This window comes from Coenobita brevimanus, chromosome 111 (genome assembly GCF_032717465.1).
Source record: "Coenobita brevimanus isolate Jiangsu-jjx chromosome 111, ASM3271746v2, whole genome shotgun sequence".
Taxonomy (NCBI): Eukaryota; Metazoa; Arthropoda; class Malacostraca; order Decapoda; family Coenobitidae; genus Coenobita; species Coenobita brevimanus.
Window position 1 is genome coordinate 35128834 of NC_137064.1, and position 16432 is coordinate 35145265.

The 16432-nt window shown below is 40.3% G+C and overlaps 1 protein-coding gene across 1 annotated transcript in view; it reads left to right on the forward strand.

The window, feature by feature from the left end:
- LOC145417874 (ral GTPase-activating protein subunit alpha-2) overlaps positions 1 to 16432 on the forward strand; it is a 151263-nt gene that overhangs the window by 89067 nt on the left and 45764 nt on the right. The window contains exons 26-30 of the mRNA XM_080286490.1: positions 129 to 332; positions 3753 to 4007; positions 4492 to 4683; positions 15635 to 15640; positions 15899 to 16096. Coding sequence (XP_080142616.1) covers positions 129 to 332; positions 3753 to 4007; positions 4492 to 4683; positions 15635 to 15640; positions 15899 to 16096 — 855 coding nt within the window. The remainder of the gene's footprint in view (positions 1 to 128; positions 333 to 3752; positions 4008 to 4491; positions 4684 to 15634; positions 15641 to 15898; positions 16097 to 16432) is intronic.

The window sequence follows — 16432 nt, forward strand, 5'->3', positions numbered from 1 at the left end:
GAAGAGGAAGGATGGAAAGGAAGAGAGGAAAGGGTAGGCACCCGAGAGCAGCACTGCATCAAGTGAGTGGATGGTGAGTGCCCCCACCAATGACTATAATTGTACAAACTATGTAATTCCCACCCTAGGTTCTTCATATCATTGCCAGTGGGAAGAAGAACAACCAGTATCGATCACCAAACATCGAAGTTGTGGACTTTGATGCCAATGTACGAGAGGATACAGGGCGAACTGGTAATGGTGGTGATTCCTGCAGCCGAGGGGACTCACTCAAACGATCCACATTTTCTCCTTCTTCATGTACTCCGACTATCAGGCTAGCTGCACGCTCGGTAAGTTCAGCATGGATGCTGGCACTGATGAGGGTCTTACTCATGGTAGCACTGTGCACCTGGACTGGATCAGCTGTGGCAGACACCCAGAAGCCAAACCTCTTTTTGTTTCCCTGCACCTCACTGTGAGAAGGACCCTGGTTCAGCCCAGGTAAGGCACTGTCTACCACAAGGGGGCATCTGGTCCTTACACACCATGTATGTAGTATGCTGTACCAGTGGGATGGCCTCCACAGAAGCAGTGGCTTACCTCTGATTGATGGGTCTGTTTGGTGAGACTGAACGAGGTTATACAGCAACAAGTATAAAGGCATAGTTTATCATTTTTATTCTGCCCAGCCCAAGGTTATCTTTTTCATTTTGTTCTTGCCATCCGAAACTTTTATGCAACTTAGGGTAGACTTCTGAGCTGGAGAGGTTGAATATCACCATAATAAATCTCTCCATCATGGTAGACCTTCCGTAAGTTGAATACAGTTGCCTGGTAAAAGCAATAATAATCTAAAAACATTTTCCAGATTCAGTGGGTTAAAACTTGGTGGAGATTTTTGTCCTTTTGCAGCTTGGTGACACAATGAAAGAAGATGCAGCCATACCTTGCAATACATTCTTTCCTTAATAATCCTGTGTGACTAGTGTCTCTTGATCTCTTGTTAAAGCTTAGTGCTCAAGATGGAGAGATTGAATTTTACATGAAGTTAAAGTGAACAGACTATACATTACTGTCATTCCTAAAATGTTGTGAATATTAGGGAACAGGCACACCTGCAATTTTTAAAAATCCACGAATAATGAAAGCTCATCTAGAAGGGTCCCCACAGCCATAATTTAACTATATGATTGCTGAAAAACCCTTTGTAGTGCCCCAGACATTAGCATCTACTTATTAGAAGTGTATTTTCGGATTAGTGGTAGGTGGTGGCGACCATAATCCACTCACTTGATGTAGTGCTGCCTACTTCTTCCTCAGCCTTTATCATTCTTTTTCTGTGCCTGCCCTCCTCTCTTCCTGTTTCTCCCATCTTTCCTGTCACTTCTTATCGCTTTTCTTTCCTTTACAGGTGGCTTTACATTGAGTGACAAGCCTAATGGTTTCCTGTAAGCCAAGAAACCATTTACAACGCTGGGTGGTAACCATATAACCAAACAATTACGTGCTCCCTACGTGTCATCAAGTGGGTTGGTGGAGGGTTAGTGCCCCTTCCTGTAAAACAAATAACTCAGAGTCAAATGGCCACCCCTAACGGGATTATGGCATCAGGCAATAGATAGATAGATAGATAGTATTTTCGGATAATACATCATCAAATTTTGTTACTTCATCCCAGAATTCTTTTTAACCCCTTTTGCGCCCAGGATGTGTGCGTGTCCGTCCGTGCTGCTCCCAGTGAGTGTGGCCGCGACGTACCCCCGTATGTCCAATTATATCATTGTTTTCTCAGTTCTTTTCACTCGATGGTACAGAAGTGTGGGAGCATTCTCTAAGTCTGGTATTGGCCAGTGAAGCTCAGAATGCCTACTAACCACACTAACCAATCATGAACAAGAAGTGGGGATGCCCAGCCACATCACAGTTTCCTCAGCCAATAACATCCCATTTTTTCAGTGTGTGCCTAGCACTTGTGGAAGTAGGACAAGGTGACTTTGTTCTTTCCTTCCCTCACCATTTTTTTGTGCCTGTTGATGGCAGTTATGTGAATGCTACGTCACCATGGCTAAATCTAGTGGGGAGAGTTCAGATAATCTTTATGTACCAGGTCATTCAGGTAGCAGTGATACAGTTGACAGTGATTTGTCCGTGAGTAATGGTGAGATATTGGATGCTCCAGAGCCTGAAGAAGGGGAAGGGTAGCGGCTTGTGGTGGACATTTTCTCAGATGAGAGATGTGATTATGTGCTACCATTTAGTGATGCCAGTGCTTTGATAAATTCTGCATTGGGGCCACAGCGTTTCATAACCCCTGGGGCTACTTTTAGTTATTTTTTTGATAATGAGCTAATGTTTAAAACATGTGCATGCGTTAGTGAGAGAGCTGACTTACATTAGTGAGAAAATCTAGGAAAGTCTAAAGTGCATGGACTAAAGTGGCGACTGCACATGTTCTTTGGGTTCCTAATGGTGATGGGTGTGATAAAATTACCTAATATGCACATGTATTGGTCACACAGTGTGATGTTAGGAAGACCACCAATATTCTGAAAGAAGTTCTATCTATCTATCTATTGCCAGACGCCTCAGTCCCGTTTGGGGTGGCCACAAACAAATCGCCTCCACATCGCTCTGTCCCCCGCCATTTCACTGCCCCGCTCCCAACTCACACACCCCTCTCTCATATACCTCTCCACCCCATCTCTCCGTCTCGTCCTCGGCCTCCACCTCACTCGCATACACTCTCTTCGTCAGTCTTTCACCCTCCATCCTCTCCACATGGCCAAACCACCTCAGTGTGTTCCTCCTAACGCTTCCTATCACATCCACATCCACACCACAACGCTCCTTTATATTCTCATTTGTCAGCCTGTCTCTCCATGTGACTCCACAGTTATGAGCAGATATAGATTTCTTGTCATTTTGAAATTTCTGAGGTTCTCGTCACTTGCAGTTGTGGCAAAAAGTGACCTTTCTTCAAGGATTGAGCTATATTTAGAACTACAGTAGTCCCTTATTTATCCAGACGTGTTCATTGTCAGGACATCGGACCTTGGTTCTATTAAACCATTATCCAACTTTACCGTACTTGCTATTATTTGGACGTAAAAGTCCCAGTGAACTTTGGCCAGCCAGCTGACACGTTCAGACATTCAGTACCACCATTGCAGTACTGTACTGTATTATAGATTCCAGATAATAATCAAATGACATAATATTTATAATAATGCTGTGCTGTACACTGATAAACATGCCTTTTACTAAGGTTGTTGTGGTGAACATAGCTGAAGTGGTCAGGCAGTCCGGACTGCTTCTGGCTTTATCGGACTTTTCCCAGTATACTGTATATGAATTTAGTCCGGTAGCTCCTCGATTCCAGTAAAAGTGAATTATGGTCTGTCGAAGTCTGTTATATCAAGGTTTTACTGTATCATGTACTGTATACTATATGTACTAAATATTTTGTTTTTATAGATAGAACAAAAAAGAAGTAAAGAACATTTCGCCAAGCATATACGTGTAAAAAATTTTCAAATAACATGGAGTACACATGGTGCATGGATGTTGTCAGGGGGCGTGGGATTGACAAGTTGACAACGTGATGCATGTGTGGACGCGAAGGGGTTAAAGTAGTGTCTTTTGGGATGGTTTCCTCATCCATGATTAAGCAAAACCAACAATGTCAAAACTTGGAAAATGAGTCATAGCCATAAGACCTTATGTATATACATGAAGGATGTGGCCCAAATTATCTCAGTCCTTGTTGGCAGATAACGAGCCACCTAATGAACCACCTGTGGCACTTCCCACTGGGTGTTGGAGCACAGCGGTTGTCCTCACTGGTGATGGAGGGCGATGACGTGCCAGGTTTGACAGGGGATGAACTCTCCTCCGATGTCTTTCTCTCCCCACACGTCCAGCTCTTTGCCCTCAACCGATCCTGTCTGCTCTCACTGGTCCAACTCCCGGCACTGCAGGTCCCTGGTGGTGCTGCTACTGTTGGTTTCAAGACACCATCTTCAGAGGTAATTGACTGTGCATTCATCTTCATCATTATCATGTATATTTGAAGATGTAATGTGTTAGGGAAAATGGTCTTATTATATCCTCAGAAATATAAAACTGGTTTAAGATGATCACTCACCACAGAAAGAAGGAGAGTAAAATATGCTGAATTAACTAATAGTCAGTATGAAGTGTTATGTATGGAAAGATGTGCCTGTGAGGTAAAGTCAGGATTGCAGGGGCTTGAATGGCAAATGAATGAGTTGGCAGACCATTTCAGTTGGCTTGTTGTTGGTTAGGTATCTGATTATCATATTTTTTCCTTTTTTTGTGCTTTCTGCATCTGAAAGAGGCAGAGTGATGAAATGATGATGAATTTTCCTGTGATAATGTTTAGGTTTGGCCAATACTGGGAGATCTGTCAGGAAAGTAGGAAAATGAGGCAGGAAGATGAAGATGATGATGATGAAGATGATGAACAGCTTGTCTTGTGATGGTTTTCAGGTTCGGCTCATCCTGCGAGATCTGTCTGGGAAGTTTTCCTGGGATGCATCACTTTTGTATGCCCCACCAGCAGACTGTGTGCACCATGACCAGCCACCTCCCCCCCGCCACCCACACCCACACCAACACCATTTGCCACAGATGCAGCAGCAGATACCACTGCAGACACAGCAACAGACTGGTATATCCACGGTGAGTCAAGCTTTAGTTAGTTCATTTTAACTGAGTGAAGATTTGTGTCCTCTAGCAGCATATTTCCCATAGATCAGTGACACAGTAAGACAGTACTACAGCTCAACATCCTTTTCTTCTTTCTCTCTCTCTCTCTCCCTTTCTTTCTCTGTCCTGTGTGTGTGTGTGCATGTGTGTTCTTACCTACGTAATTGTTCTTACCTAATTGTATCTTTACAGGAATGAGTCAAGCTCGTACTGTCCCGTGTCTTAAACCATATTTATTGTACATATCCTTAAATTTGTGAATTGTTTTGGCACACACTATTTCATTCGGTAGTGCATTCCATTGATCAATTGCTCTGTTTGGGAAACTGAATTTCCTTACGTCTTTATCACCTCTCTTCTTATGCAATTTTTTGCAGTGTCCTATTGCTGATGCTTCTCCATATGTTAAGTAATCATTTATGTCTATTTTCTCCTTTCCTGATATGCATTTATATAGCATTATCATGTCACCTCTTTTCCTTCTCTCCTGTAGTGTTGGTAGATTCAGTTTATTTAGTCTTTCTTCGTAGCTTAGGTCACTTAAGCTTGGTATCCATCTTGTAGCTGCCCTTTGAACTTTTTCAATCTTGTCTATGTGCTTTTTGAGATGAGGACTCCAGACTACTGATGCTTATTCCAGGGTTGGTCTAATGAATGATGTTATTATCCTTCTTAGCATGTCTTCATTTATGTATGGAATGCTATTCTCATATTTGCAAGCAGTGTATACATGTTCCGTACCTTCTCGCTGATGTGGTCAGCTGGAGATAGTCTGTTATTGATAATCACACCTAGGTCTTTCTCTCTTTCTGATGTGTACAGGGTTTTATTTCCTAACTTATAATCTCAATCAGGTCTTTTTCCACTTTTACCAAACTTGATTACATGACACTTGTCCACATTGAATTCCATTTGCCATGTACTACTCCATTCATGAAGTTTATATAATTCTTCTTGTAGCTCTTTACAAGAGTCTGTGTTAGTAATTCTCCTTTGTATTTTTGCATCATCTGCAAACATATTCAGATAGCTCTCATTTTCAGTGTTACTGTTTATATCATTTATATACACTAAAAACATGATTGGTGTCAACACTGAACCCTGTGGTACTCCACTAGTCACTTCTTTCCATGATGAGTAGTTTCCTCTTAGTACTGTCCTCATTTCTCTTTTTATGAGAAAGTCTTGCATCCAACAAAACAGTTTGCCTCGAATTCCTCCTTGATGGTACAGTTTCCATAAAAGTCTTTTGTGTGGTACTGTGTCAAAAGCTTTCTTGAAATCTAAATAGATACTGTCCACCCATCCTTCCCTTTCCTGTATTATGTTTGTTACTCTGTCATAGTAGCTCAACAGATTAGTAACACATGATTTTCCTTTTCTGAAACCAAACTGTCTTTCTGTTATCATACTGTGTTCTTCTAGATGATTTACCCAAGCTTTTCTTATAAGTTTTTCTAATACCTTGCTTACAACACTGGTCAGTGATACTGGTCGGTAATTGAGTGGATTTTGTCTATTTCCTTTCTTGAATAAGGGGACAATATTTGCTTTTTTCCAAATATCAGGTAGTTTACCTTGACTCAAGGATTTCTTGAAAATTAAAAATAATGGTTTACATAACTCCTTTGCACATTCTCGTAATACCCAACATGAAATTTCATCAGGACCACTTGCTTTTCCTCTGTCTAATCTACTTAACTCCTCCTGTATTACTTTTTCTGCTATTTGTACATCTGGTAGTATGCGTGGACATGCGTGTTCCACATAGTCCCTCTCAAAATTTTTTTCTTCTGTAAAAACTAACTGGAAATTCTTATTTAGTGCTTCACAAATATCTTTCTCATGTGTATAAGTGATTCCCTCATCCGTAATGGATTGTATTATATCTTTTACTTTAGTTTTGCTTCTGATATAGCTGTAAAACAGCTTTGGTTGATCACTACTTTTATTTATTATATCCTCCTCAAACTGTTTTTGGGCTTCCCTCCTTGTTCTTGTATAGTCATTTCTTGCCTGTTTGTAATTATTATTCGCCCTTTCACTATTGTGTCTTCTTTATCTATTCCACAACAAATCTCTTCTTTCTTTTGATTTTTTACATTCTGTATTGAACCATTTCTGTATTTTCTTATCTGCTTCTTTGTGCTGTGGGATGTACTTCTGGACTCCTATTTCATAAAATTCACAAAATTTTTTATATACAGCATTTAAATCTTGTCCTCTAAGCTCATTTTCCCAATCAACTTCTAAGAAATACTTCTTTAGGTCTTGATAATTTCCCTTTTTATAGTTTAGGCTCTTTTTGTAACTATCATTGCTGTTTACTATGTCATATGCTATCCTGAAGTTATAATTTAGTACTGCATGATCGCTTTTGCCGAGTGGAGGGTGATATATTAAACTGTCAATATCATTTTCTTGCCTTGTAAATATTAGATCTAGCACTGAAGGTACATCAAGTCCTCTTTTTCTGGTGGTTTCCCTCACATGTTGCGTTAAGAAAAACTCTTGTACGAGATCCAGGAGCTTGTGGTCCCAACAGCTTCCTTGGCTATTTATATCTAGAGTATTCCAATTTATATTTGTATTGAAGTCCCCAGTTAGTATAATTCTTTCCGATTTCTCTTCCATTTTATGTAGCAATGATCTTACACTCTGAATTGTACTCTCTGCCAGGTCCTCATATTCGTCTCTTTCCCATGTGTTTGATCTGGGTGGCATGTACAAATTGGCTACAATTACTTTACCTTCAGATGTGTCGATCTCTACTGCAATCAGTTCTACTTGTGATGGTATATCTAGTTTTATTTCCTTGACTTTTAGATTTTTCTTAGTTAATATTATAATTCCTCCTCCTTTTTTTAAGTATCTGTCTCTTCTCCATATATTGTGTTCCTCTAAGTTTATTATGTCATTTGATATCCTTGGTATTAATTTTGTTTCAGTTAGGCATATTATTTGTGGTTCATTTTCTCTGACAATCATTCATCTCTAGTAATTTAGATACCATTCCATCCATATTTGAGTACATCAACTTTATCATCTTGTTTATATACTTGTCATGACATGGTTCTACTACCTTCCTTTTTCTTCCATCCTGTTTGTGTACCACTTTCGTACCTGCAATCTTATTACTTTGTAAAAGAAATTTCTTCTTCTCCTCTTCTGATCTTCCCTCATTTTTTGTTTTTGCTTCCTCCCTTTTCTCTTTCAGTAATTCCCGTTCCTCTTGTGTTAGGCATCTTTTTATCCATACATTTTTGAACTCCTCTTTTTCCTTAAGATTCTTTGCATTTTTTAGTATCTCTTCCACAGTGTTTACACTCTGGAAAGTTACCTTTAAAGGTCTTGTCTTGCTTTTCTCGTATTTCCCTAACCTTTTGTGTTCCTCTATGTCTTTACTACAGATTTCAGTAAGCTCATTACATTTGCCATCTCCTTTTTGTCTCTTGTGATCTTGTTTTTAACTTCTTCCTCTTCTATACCAGTGATTACTATTGATTTGTTTATCTCTACTGAATCTCTGACTAACTTTGGATTGTTTTGGATTATTCTTTTCACCTCCTTTTTAATGCTTTTTTCCTCTACCCTTGTTTCTAAGTCTTTCTTTACTTTGTGTGTGTGTGTGTGTGTGTGTGTGTGTGTGTGTGTGTGTGTGTGTGTGTGTGTGTGTGTGCATGTATTTACCTGTTTGTAGTATACAAGAATTGAGCAATGCCTGTGTTGTCCTGTCTCCATATCCACATTTATCTAGTCTACTTTTACACACATGAATGTTTTTCTCCTGCACTAGCTTTTCATCTAAGTCGTTCCAAATATTTGTGTATTTTCCTAATATACGTAATTATGACATTCACGAAATGTGCTGTGCTCGTGGGTTTCCGTCGCTGTTTCTCAGTAAGTCAAATTTAGTTTTAAACTTGTTTAAGTTTTTAGACTGAACGATCTCTTTGTCCAGGCTATTCCATAAGTCTATACTTCTGTAAGGAAAGCTATATTTCTTGATATCCTTCAAGCAGCTTGACTTTTTGAATTTCATTCCGTGTCCTCTTGTTGCTCTCTTATCCCATAAAAACAAATCTTCTTTGTCAGTTTTACCTACTCCCACCATGGTTCTGAACACTGCAATCATGTCTCCCCTCTTTCTCCTTTCCTCTAAGGAAGGCAAATCCAGCTTTTCCAGCCTCTCTCTGTATGACAGATCAGCCAGACTGGGGACCATCTTGGTTGTTGTTCTTTGTATTCTCTCAATCTTGTTTATATCTTTCTTTTTGTGTGGGGACCACACTACGTCTGCATATTCTAACCTGGGGTGGATCATGGCCACTATCAATGTTTTCATCAACTCCTCATCCATATAATGAAATGCTACTCTTATGTTAGTCAAGAGTTTATACGTCTCTCTAACTATCTTGTTAATGTGTTTTTCAGGTGACAAACTATCTTGGACCAGCACTCCCAAATCTTTCTCTTCTGTCATTTTTGTGTTTAATTCATTACCCAACAAATAATTCAGTGATGGCGTCCTGGTACTTTTACCCATTTCAAATATTTTACATTTCTTTACATTAAATTTCATTTCCCCCAGCCGGCTCCAATCATGTATCCTATCCAGATCCTCCTGCAGCATTTTACAATCCTCCTCAACCTCTACCTTCCTCAAGATATTTACATCATCAGCAAACAGACTTGCATAACTGTTCACTCCATCTACCATATCATTTATGTAAATCAGGAACATTACTGGCGCCAACACCAAGCCTTGAGGGACTCCACTTGTTACTTCCCTTCATCCAGACATCCTGTCCTTTATTACTGTCCTCATTTGTCTGTCTTTCAAAGGCTCTCATCCATTCCAGGAGTTTCCCCTTCACTCCTCCTCTATATTCTAGTTTCCACATTGGTCTCTTATGAGGTACCTTGTCGAAGGCCTTCTCTAAGTACACACAATCCAGCCAACCATCTCTCTCCTGTACCACGTCAATCGCTCTTGAGAAAAAGCTCAACAAGTTAGAAACACATGGCCTTCCACTTCTGAATCCAAACTGACTATCAGCCAAAATATTCATCTCTTCCAGATATTTTATCCATCTATCTTTCAGGATTCTCTCGCACAATTTTGCAACCATGCTGGTTAGGGACACTGGTCTATAGTTCAGGGGTTCTTCCTTGTTTCCTTCCTTATAAATTGGAACCACATTTGCCCTTTTCCATTCTTGAGGCACTTTCCCCTCTTCCAGAGAACACACAATTAAACCGTGAATCTTATCTGCCAGTTGTTCTCTACATTCCTTCAGTACCCAATTAGAGATTCCATCTGGTCCTGGGGCTTTCCTTACGTCTTGAGTTTCCAGTAATTTATACACTTCCTGTACTTCCACTTTTATATCTTACATCACTACATATCTCTCTCTGTCTGACAGATCTGCCAGACTGGGGACCATCTTGATTGTTGTTCTTTGTATTCCACAAACTCACTTTCATTGGTAAAAACTGACTGGAAACATTTGTTCATTATTTCTGCTTGCATTGCCGCATATTTATAGGCCTCTCCATCTAGTTTCAGTTTGGTGTTTCCTTTCTTTTGTTTCAATTTGCCATTGACAAATCTATAAAACAGTTTTGGTTCATCCTTACATTTGTCTAATATTCCTTTTTCAAAGTTCCTTTCTTCCTTTCTATGTATCCTTGTATATTCATTTCTAGTTCTTTTATATTCTTCCTTTGTTCTGTTATTACCTCTCTTCCTCCTGTTGTTCCACACCATGGCCCTCTCTTTTTTTGGTATCATACACCTTCTATTAAACCACTAACTTTTTCCTGTTTTCTTTTCCCCTTACTCTTGGCACATATTTTTCCACTCCCGAATTGTAGAGGTCTAGAAAGATTTCCCACTTCCTCAGTATCTCTCCTGTTTCTCTGAATTTTCTCCAATCTGCATTTTCAAAGAATTTTCTGTCCTGTAAAGTTTGCTTTCCCAAAGTTGTATCTTCCCTGCCTATAAAACTCGTCTCTTGGCACTGAGTTTCTTATTATCATCTGGAACTCAGTGACCACATGATCACTTTTTCCTGTAGGACAAAGATATTTCAAGGATTCTATTACATCAGGTTCTTTGGTTAGAAGTAAATCTTATCTTGCTGGTGTGTCCTCACCTCAGAATCTTGTCTCTTCTTTGACCCACTGCGTCATCACATCGTTCATTGATATCTTTAACAATACAGTGCCCCACGAATCTTCACCTCCTCCTGAGTCCCACTCGTCCCAGTTCACCTGATTGTAAAGTCCCCCATTAAAACTATATTGTTGTTTTTCTCAATCACTTTCTGTAAATAATTAGCCATGTCTCACAGCATCTCCTGGTATTGATCATCATTCCATGCATTTGTCTTAGGAGGAACATATAGTACTGCCATATTTCTCCCACCATTCTCTCCAGTTTCTAATTTCATATTTATCACTTCAGCCCTTCCCCCTCCCATTTCCACAGTATCTACATTTATGTTGTTCTTCACTGCTATCATCACACCACCTCCCATTTTTTCTTTTCTATCTCTTCACAGGTTGTATTTACCATCTCCCATATGGACATCAACATCCTCTCTTGACTTAGTCTTTACAAGCACATAACATCAGGTTCATGAACTCTCAGGAAGTCATTGATTTCCAACCTAGCTGATATTAAACCATCAACATTAGTATATGCCACTTTCAAATTTTTGTTGTTGTTTTTTATACCCTCTTCTCTCCGTCGGTACCACTTCCTCAATTTTTGATCTATAACTCTCCAATAAAACAGTGTCTTCTCTTCCTCCATTTTCTATTCATTTTTTGCCTTTGCTTCCTTTACTAACTCCTTTATTTTAGCACTTTCTTCCTCATTTGTGTGTGTGTGTGTGTGTGTGTGTGTGTGTGTGTGTGTGTGTGTGTGTGTGTGTGTGTGTCTGAGATCATTTTCCGAAGTTAATCTCTTGTTACAGCTCAGCATTCAAGATGGAGAGTTGGCAGTTTTATGCCTAGTTAAAGTGAACAGAGTATTGTATATCTGTGTATAGCCAGATGTTTTAACCCCTTAACCGCGGGGCATCCCTTGCGTGACGCTTGGGCGCAAGGGATCATTTCACGTGGCGTCACTGTTGTGATTCTGTGTTATTTTGAATTGCCCGGGCTTTCAAGTGGTGGCTTGTATCATCCATCAGTACTACCAGTGTTCAGCTGTAGTCAGCACTGCTAGTGTCTTCTGTACTCCCATCCATTGTTGACAATTTAGCCATTTTTCCCCTGTCCTTGACTCCCCTCCTTACCTCCCCTCCATTACCTTCTCCTCCCGCCTGCCTAACCGCACTGCGCTATGCAAATCCTGGACGGATTGTTCCGCTCATTTTATCCTTTGAAATGTGTCCTATGCCCTATTCCCATAAAAAATAATATATAAAAGAAAGAGAAAAGGTAATTGATAGTTCCATACATCTGGAATGGGCTAATTATCACCTGGCAACACCCCACGTGCACTCATTCGCTAATTTTTCTTGCGTATTTCCCCTTGAAATATGCCGTATGACCTGTTCTCGTAATAAAAATATACTGTATGTAAGAAAGGAAGGGAGAAGCCTAAGTGATATTTACATTCATCTGGAATTACCTAATTTATTATGTATTGTCTAGATTTCCTGCCAATCATTTCATAGCATATAAATTAGCAGCTGTCACCACACTGACATTGTCAACCCTTCCCTGCCTATATACGCCACATCATTCAGTTTACTGTTGTCTTTCGAGGTGAAACCATGTCTGATTCGTGCCTGTCCACTTCTGTCGCTTCTGAGCCCACTGCAAAGAGCCCTGTGACCTCTACCCCTACTAAACTTCATGTGGGAAGGGGTAAAGGGCTAAGTGACTCTGCCCTGGAACCTGAACTGGCTAATTTATCATTGATTATGATGGACAGTGACTACGATCTTTCTGGTGACTTGTGGGATGAGGCAGTGGAGGAAATGGTGACGGAAACCCGTAGTACAAGTGCTTCTCTGTCCCAAGTTCTAAAACAGTGCAAGTGAATATGTAAATAATGTGCAGATAGCAAGGGAAAACAATGAATGTAAATATAATTGTACAGTGGAAAACAGTTTTATAAGTTACTGCAAGTGACAGTGCATAACATAGTGTAAATAAAATAGAAATGTAAATAATGTAAATAAAATAGAAAATGTAAACAGAAATGTAAATAGTAATTTAAGAATATGAGTATAAATACTTGGAGTAATGACTGTGAAAGTGAAAGCTTCGCTTTCTACGCTAGTTTACTGAACGAGAAAGTGAATGCCTGGAGTGAAAATAAACTACTAGTACTGCAGGAAACTCATGGATAAATATTATATATATAAATAAGTGTTTAGAGTACTAGGAATATAAAGCGTGAGTGTGTTTATGAATAATAAATGACAGCTCCTCCTCAGAATACCAGGAGGGAATGAGTGCAGGTGGAAAGCTCGTACGCGCTCGTAATTTACATTGCTTTCACTTTTTTTTTTTTTTTTTTTTTTTTTTTTTTTTTTTGAATATGGATTCCAAACTACTTGAAATTCATAGAATAGTGTTTGTAGTGATAATATCAGGCAGTGGTAATCATATTACGGGGTATCGGGAAGTGTAAAGTGGAGACTTCGTTACCCAACTTCAGAAGTCTCCACAAGTCCTACGGTAGTTGACGAAGGCTCAACAAACATCCCAGGAGAAAGCTGAAGGTATGTGCCATATGCATATTTAATTTTATTGTTCTAGGACTAATAACTGATTTTTGGCAAATATTTTTAAAAAGTCAGTTGGAGTGCGATTATCCCTGCTGGACGGGCATGGCGCGCTCCCGATATCCCCGCGGTTAAGGGGTTAATCCTGAAGGGTGTTGCAACAGAATTGCCTCCATCTTATCCTGTTGTCCACCATCAGGCTGTCCTTCCTTCTGCTTGCATTACCCCCATTCATCTCTCCATCTCGTCCGTAGTCTCGTCCTCCCCCTTTCCTTCCCGACCTCACTCACACAGATGCACCAGATCAGTAACTTATTCTTCATTTTCTCTGCCTGGCCAGACCATATCAGTGCAGCAACAGGATCCAATAGAATCTTAGCTGTGGACCATAGTTTTTCATCTTGGACCAGATTTTCATCTTTTTGCTGTTTATTTTTCATGGGTTAGTGACAGAAAAAGACGGTGGTACAGTTCTAAATCTTTTATATTGCACTTTTCATGACTAGTGTCATATTCTGGTGTTCTGTCTATCTATCTATCTATTGCCAGACACCTTAATCCAGTAAGGGATGCCCACAACCAAATCGCCTCCATGTCGCCCTGTCCCCCACCATTTCACTGCCCTGTTCCCAGTTCACCCCTTCTTGTCTCATACACCTCTGTACTCCATCCCTCCATCTCATCCTTGGCCTTCCCCTTCCTCTCCTCCCCTCTGCCTTACTCACATAAACTCTTCTCATCAGTCTCTCACTCTCCATCCTCTCCACATGGCCAAACCACAAAAACAAAAAAAAGAACGAGCGCTAAATGTTCATTTAACTTTCAGCAGAAAGACCTTACCGTTCATTTCATATTCCTCGGGTTTATTTTCTGTATTCGTTTTTGTTTTCATTGTTGAAGGCTCCAACATGCTTGCATGCGTTGGCCTTGGTCACCTAATGGCAGCTCTCCATGCTACACGATTTGTTGCAGCCTCCCTGTTCAGTTCCTTAACCCTGAGGTCACACTTAACGACCTCGTCCCACATCTTTCTCGGTCTGCCACCATACAGTATCACACTCCTAACACAAAGCATACAAAGACCTCTTAGCATGTAGGGAGAGTCCTCTCAATGTCAGGAGAGGCAAGAGCTCCCTGAACTTCTTCCAACCACTTCTCACCCTAGCCACAGAGCTAGCTCCAGCCCCACCTCCAGCACACAACATGTCTCCTAAATAAAAAAACTCATCCACACACTCAAGAAACTCAACAGCAAGTTCAATCCTTTCACGCCTGACAATCTCCACCTGCTCTCCCCGACATGCCGCACACATAAAATCAGCATTATCTCGCAGTCTACCTCTGATACCACTACATCTCTTGTGCACCCATCTATCACGAACACTGCACAAGATGGAATTGCTTCCCACGCCCATGTGGCAAACTGCACATGGCCACTCTCTCTCATCTTTGACAGTACCTCCACCAACTCTAGATATCATCACTTTTGTTTTATCTGCATTTACCCTTACGCCCTTGTGCCCCATACCATCTCTCCACTTCCTAAATCTTTCCTCTGCCCCCCTTTCGTTCTTTGCAACCAACATCAAATCATCAGCATACAACAACTCCCACGGGAGTCTGTTTCTGAAGTTATGTGAGAGGGCTTCAAGTACCATGATAAACAACATGGGACTCAAAACTGACACGTGATGCACACCAACGTTCACGGAAAACTCTTCACTTAAATCTCCATTCACTCTTACTTGGGTGTGAGCACCCACATACATGGCCATAACCACCCTAACCAGCCACTCCTCCAAGCCAAGCTTTCTCATTGCCTACTTCACCACCTCTCCAGGGACTCTGTCAAAGTCCTTTTCCAAATCAACAAAAACAAAACACAGATCCAACTATTCCGACTATTCATTTTAGGAAGAAATCGCTAATTAGTGAAGTCATTAATTATGAGTTTGGCAACTGTGGGGTTCTATTTTATACAGTACCCTCTCCAAACACATTTGTAATAATATAAGTAGTGATGACAGTATTTACCAACACACATAAGGCACTGAGTGGGTAGATAATATTCCGTATCATCTCGGCACTCCAGGAAGTGATATCTGTGGCTTGTAGGCCTACTGTGTCATTACACTTGTATATGTTCACTAATTTCAATACCAGGTATTTTTCAGATTCAGGTATAGTACTTTACTGATTACAGTATTGTACAGTACATACAGTATACAGTACTCTCTCCAAACACATTTGTAATAATATAAGTAGTGAAGGCAGTGTTCATCAATACTTGTAAGGTACTGATTGAGTAGGTTTTTCTATTATTCAGCAAATCTTATCATTCGGCATCAGCCTGGTCCCGTAGATACCGAATAATTGGACTTTTACTGTAGTTGTACGGTATGTATACTGTATTCATATTTTTGAGTGTACTTCCACAGAGCGCTGGCATGCCTTCCCCTACCCAGCAGTCAGGTATGGGCAGCAGTGGTGTGAGTGCTGTTGATGGGGCACGGGAGGAAGCTCTACTGACTTCATTGTTGGTAACGTCTCCACCACGTCACACACTGCGCCATCGTCCACCTGGTACCTTACCCACGCATGAAGACTCAGCCGAGGATCTGGATAATCTCGATGATGTGAGTTAATTTAGTAAAAGTCCAGCTGTATACAGAGAACCCTCATTTACAAGAAGTTCAGCAATGTATAGAAAGTTTTTGTGTTTCAGAAGCTCGGCTTTATACACAGAGTCCTTAGTTACTAGAATCTTGGCCATATGCAGAAAGTTCTCATTATGTTAGTTTTTTGTTTGTTTGTTTGTTTGTACCATTTCTTTCCCTGTTATCCATACATTGAAGACTCAGCCAAGGATCAGGACAACCTGGATGATGTGAGTGCATTTAGGATTTACTTTAGCTAATAGGTCCTCTCTGTCTTTTTTTCTTGCTCTAGAGACCCTACCACATCCTGTAATA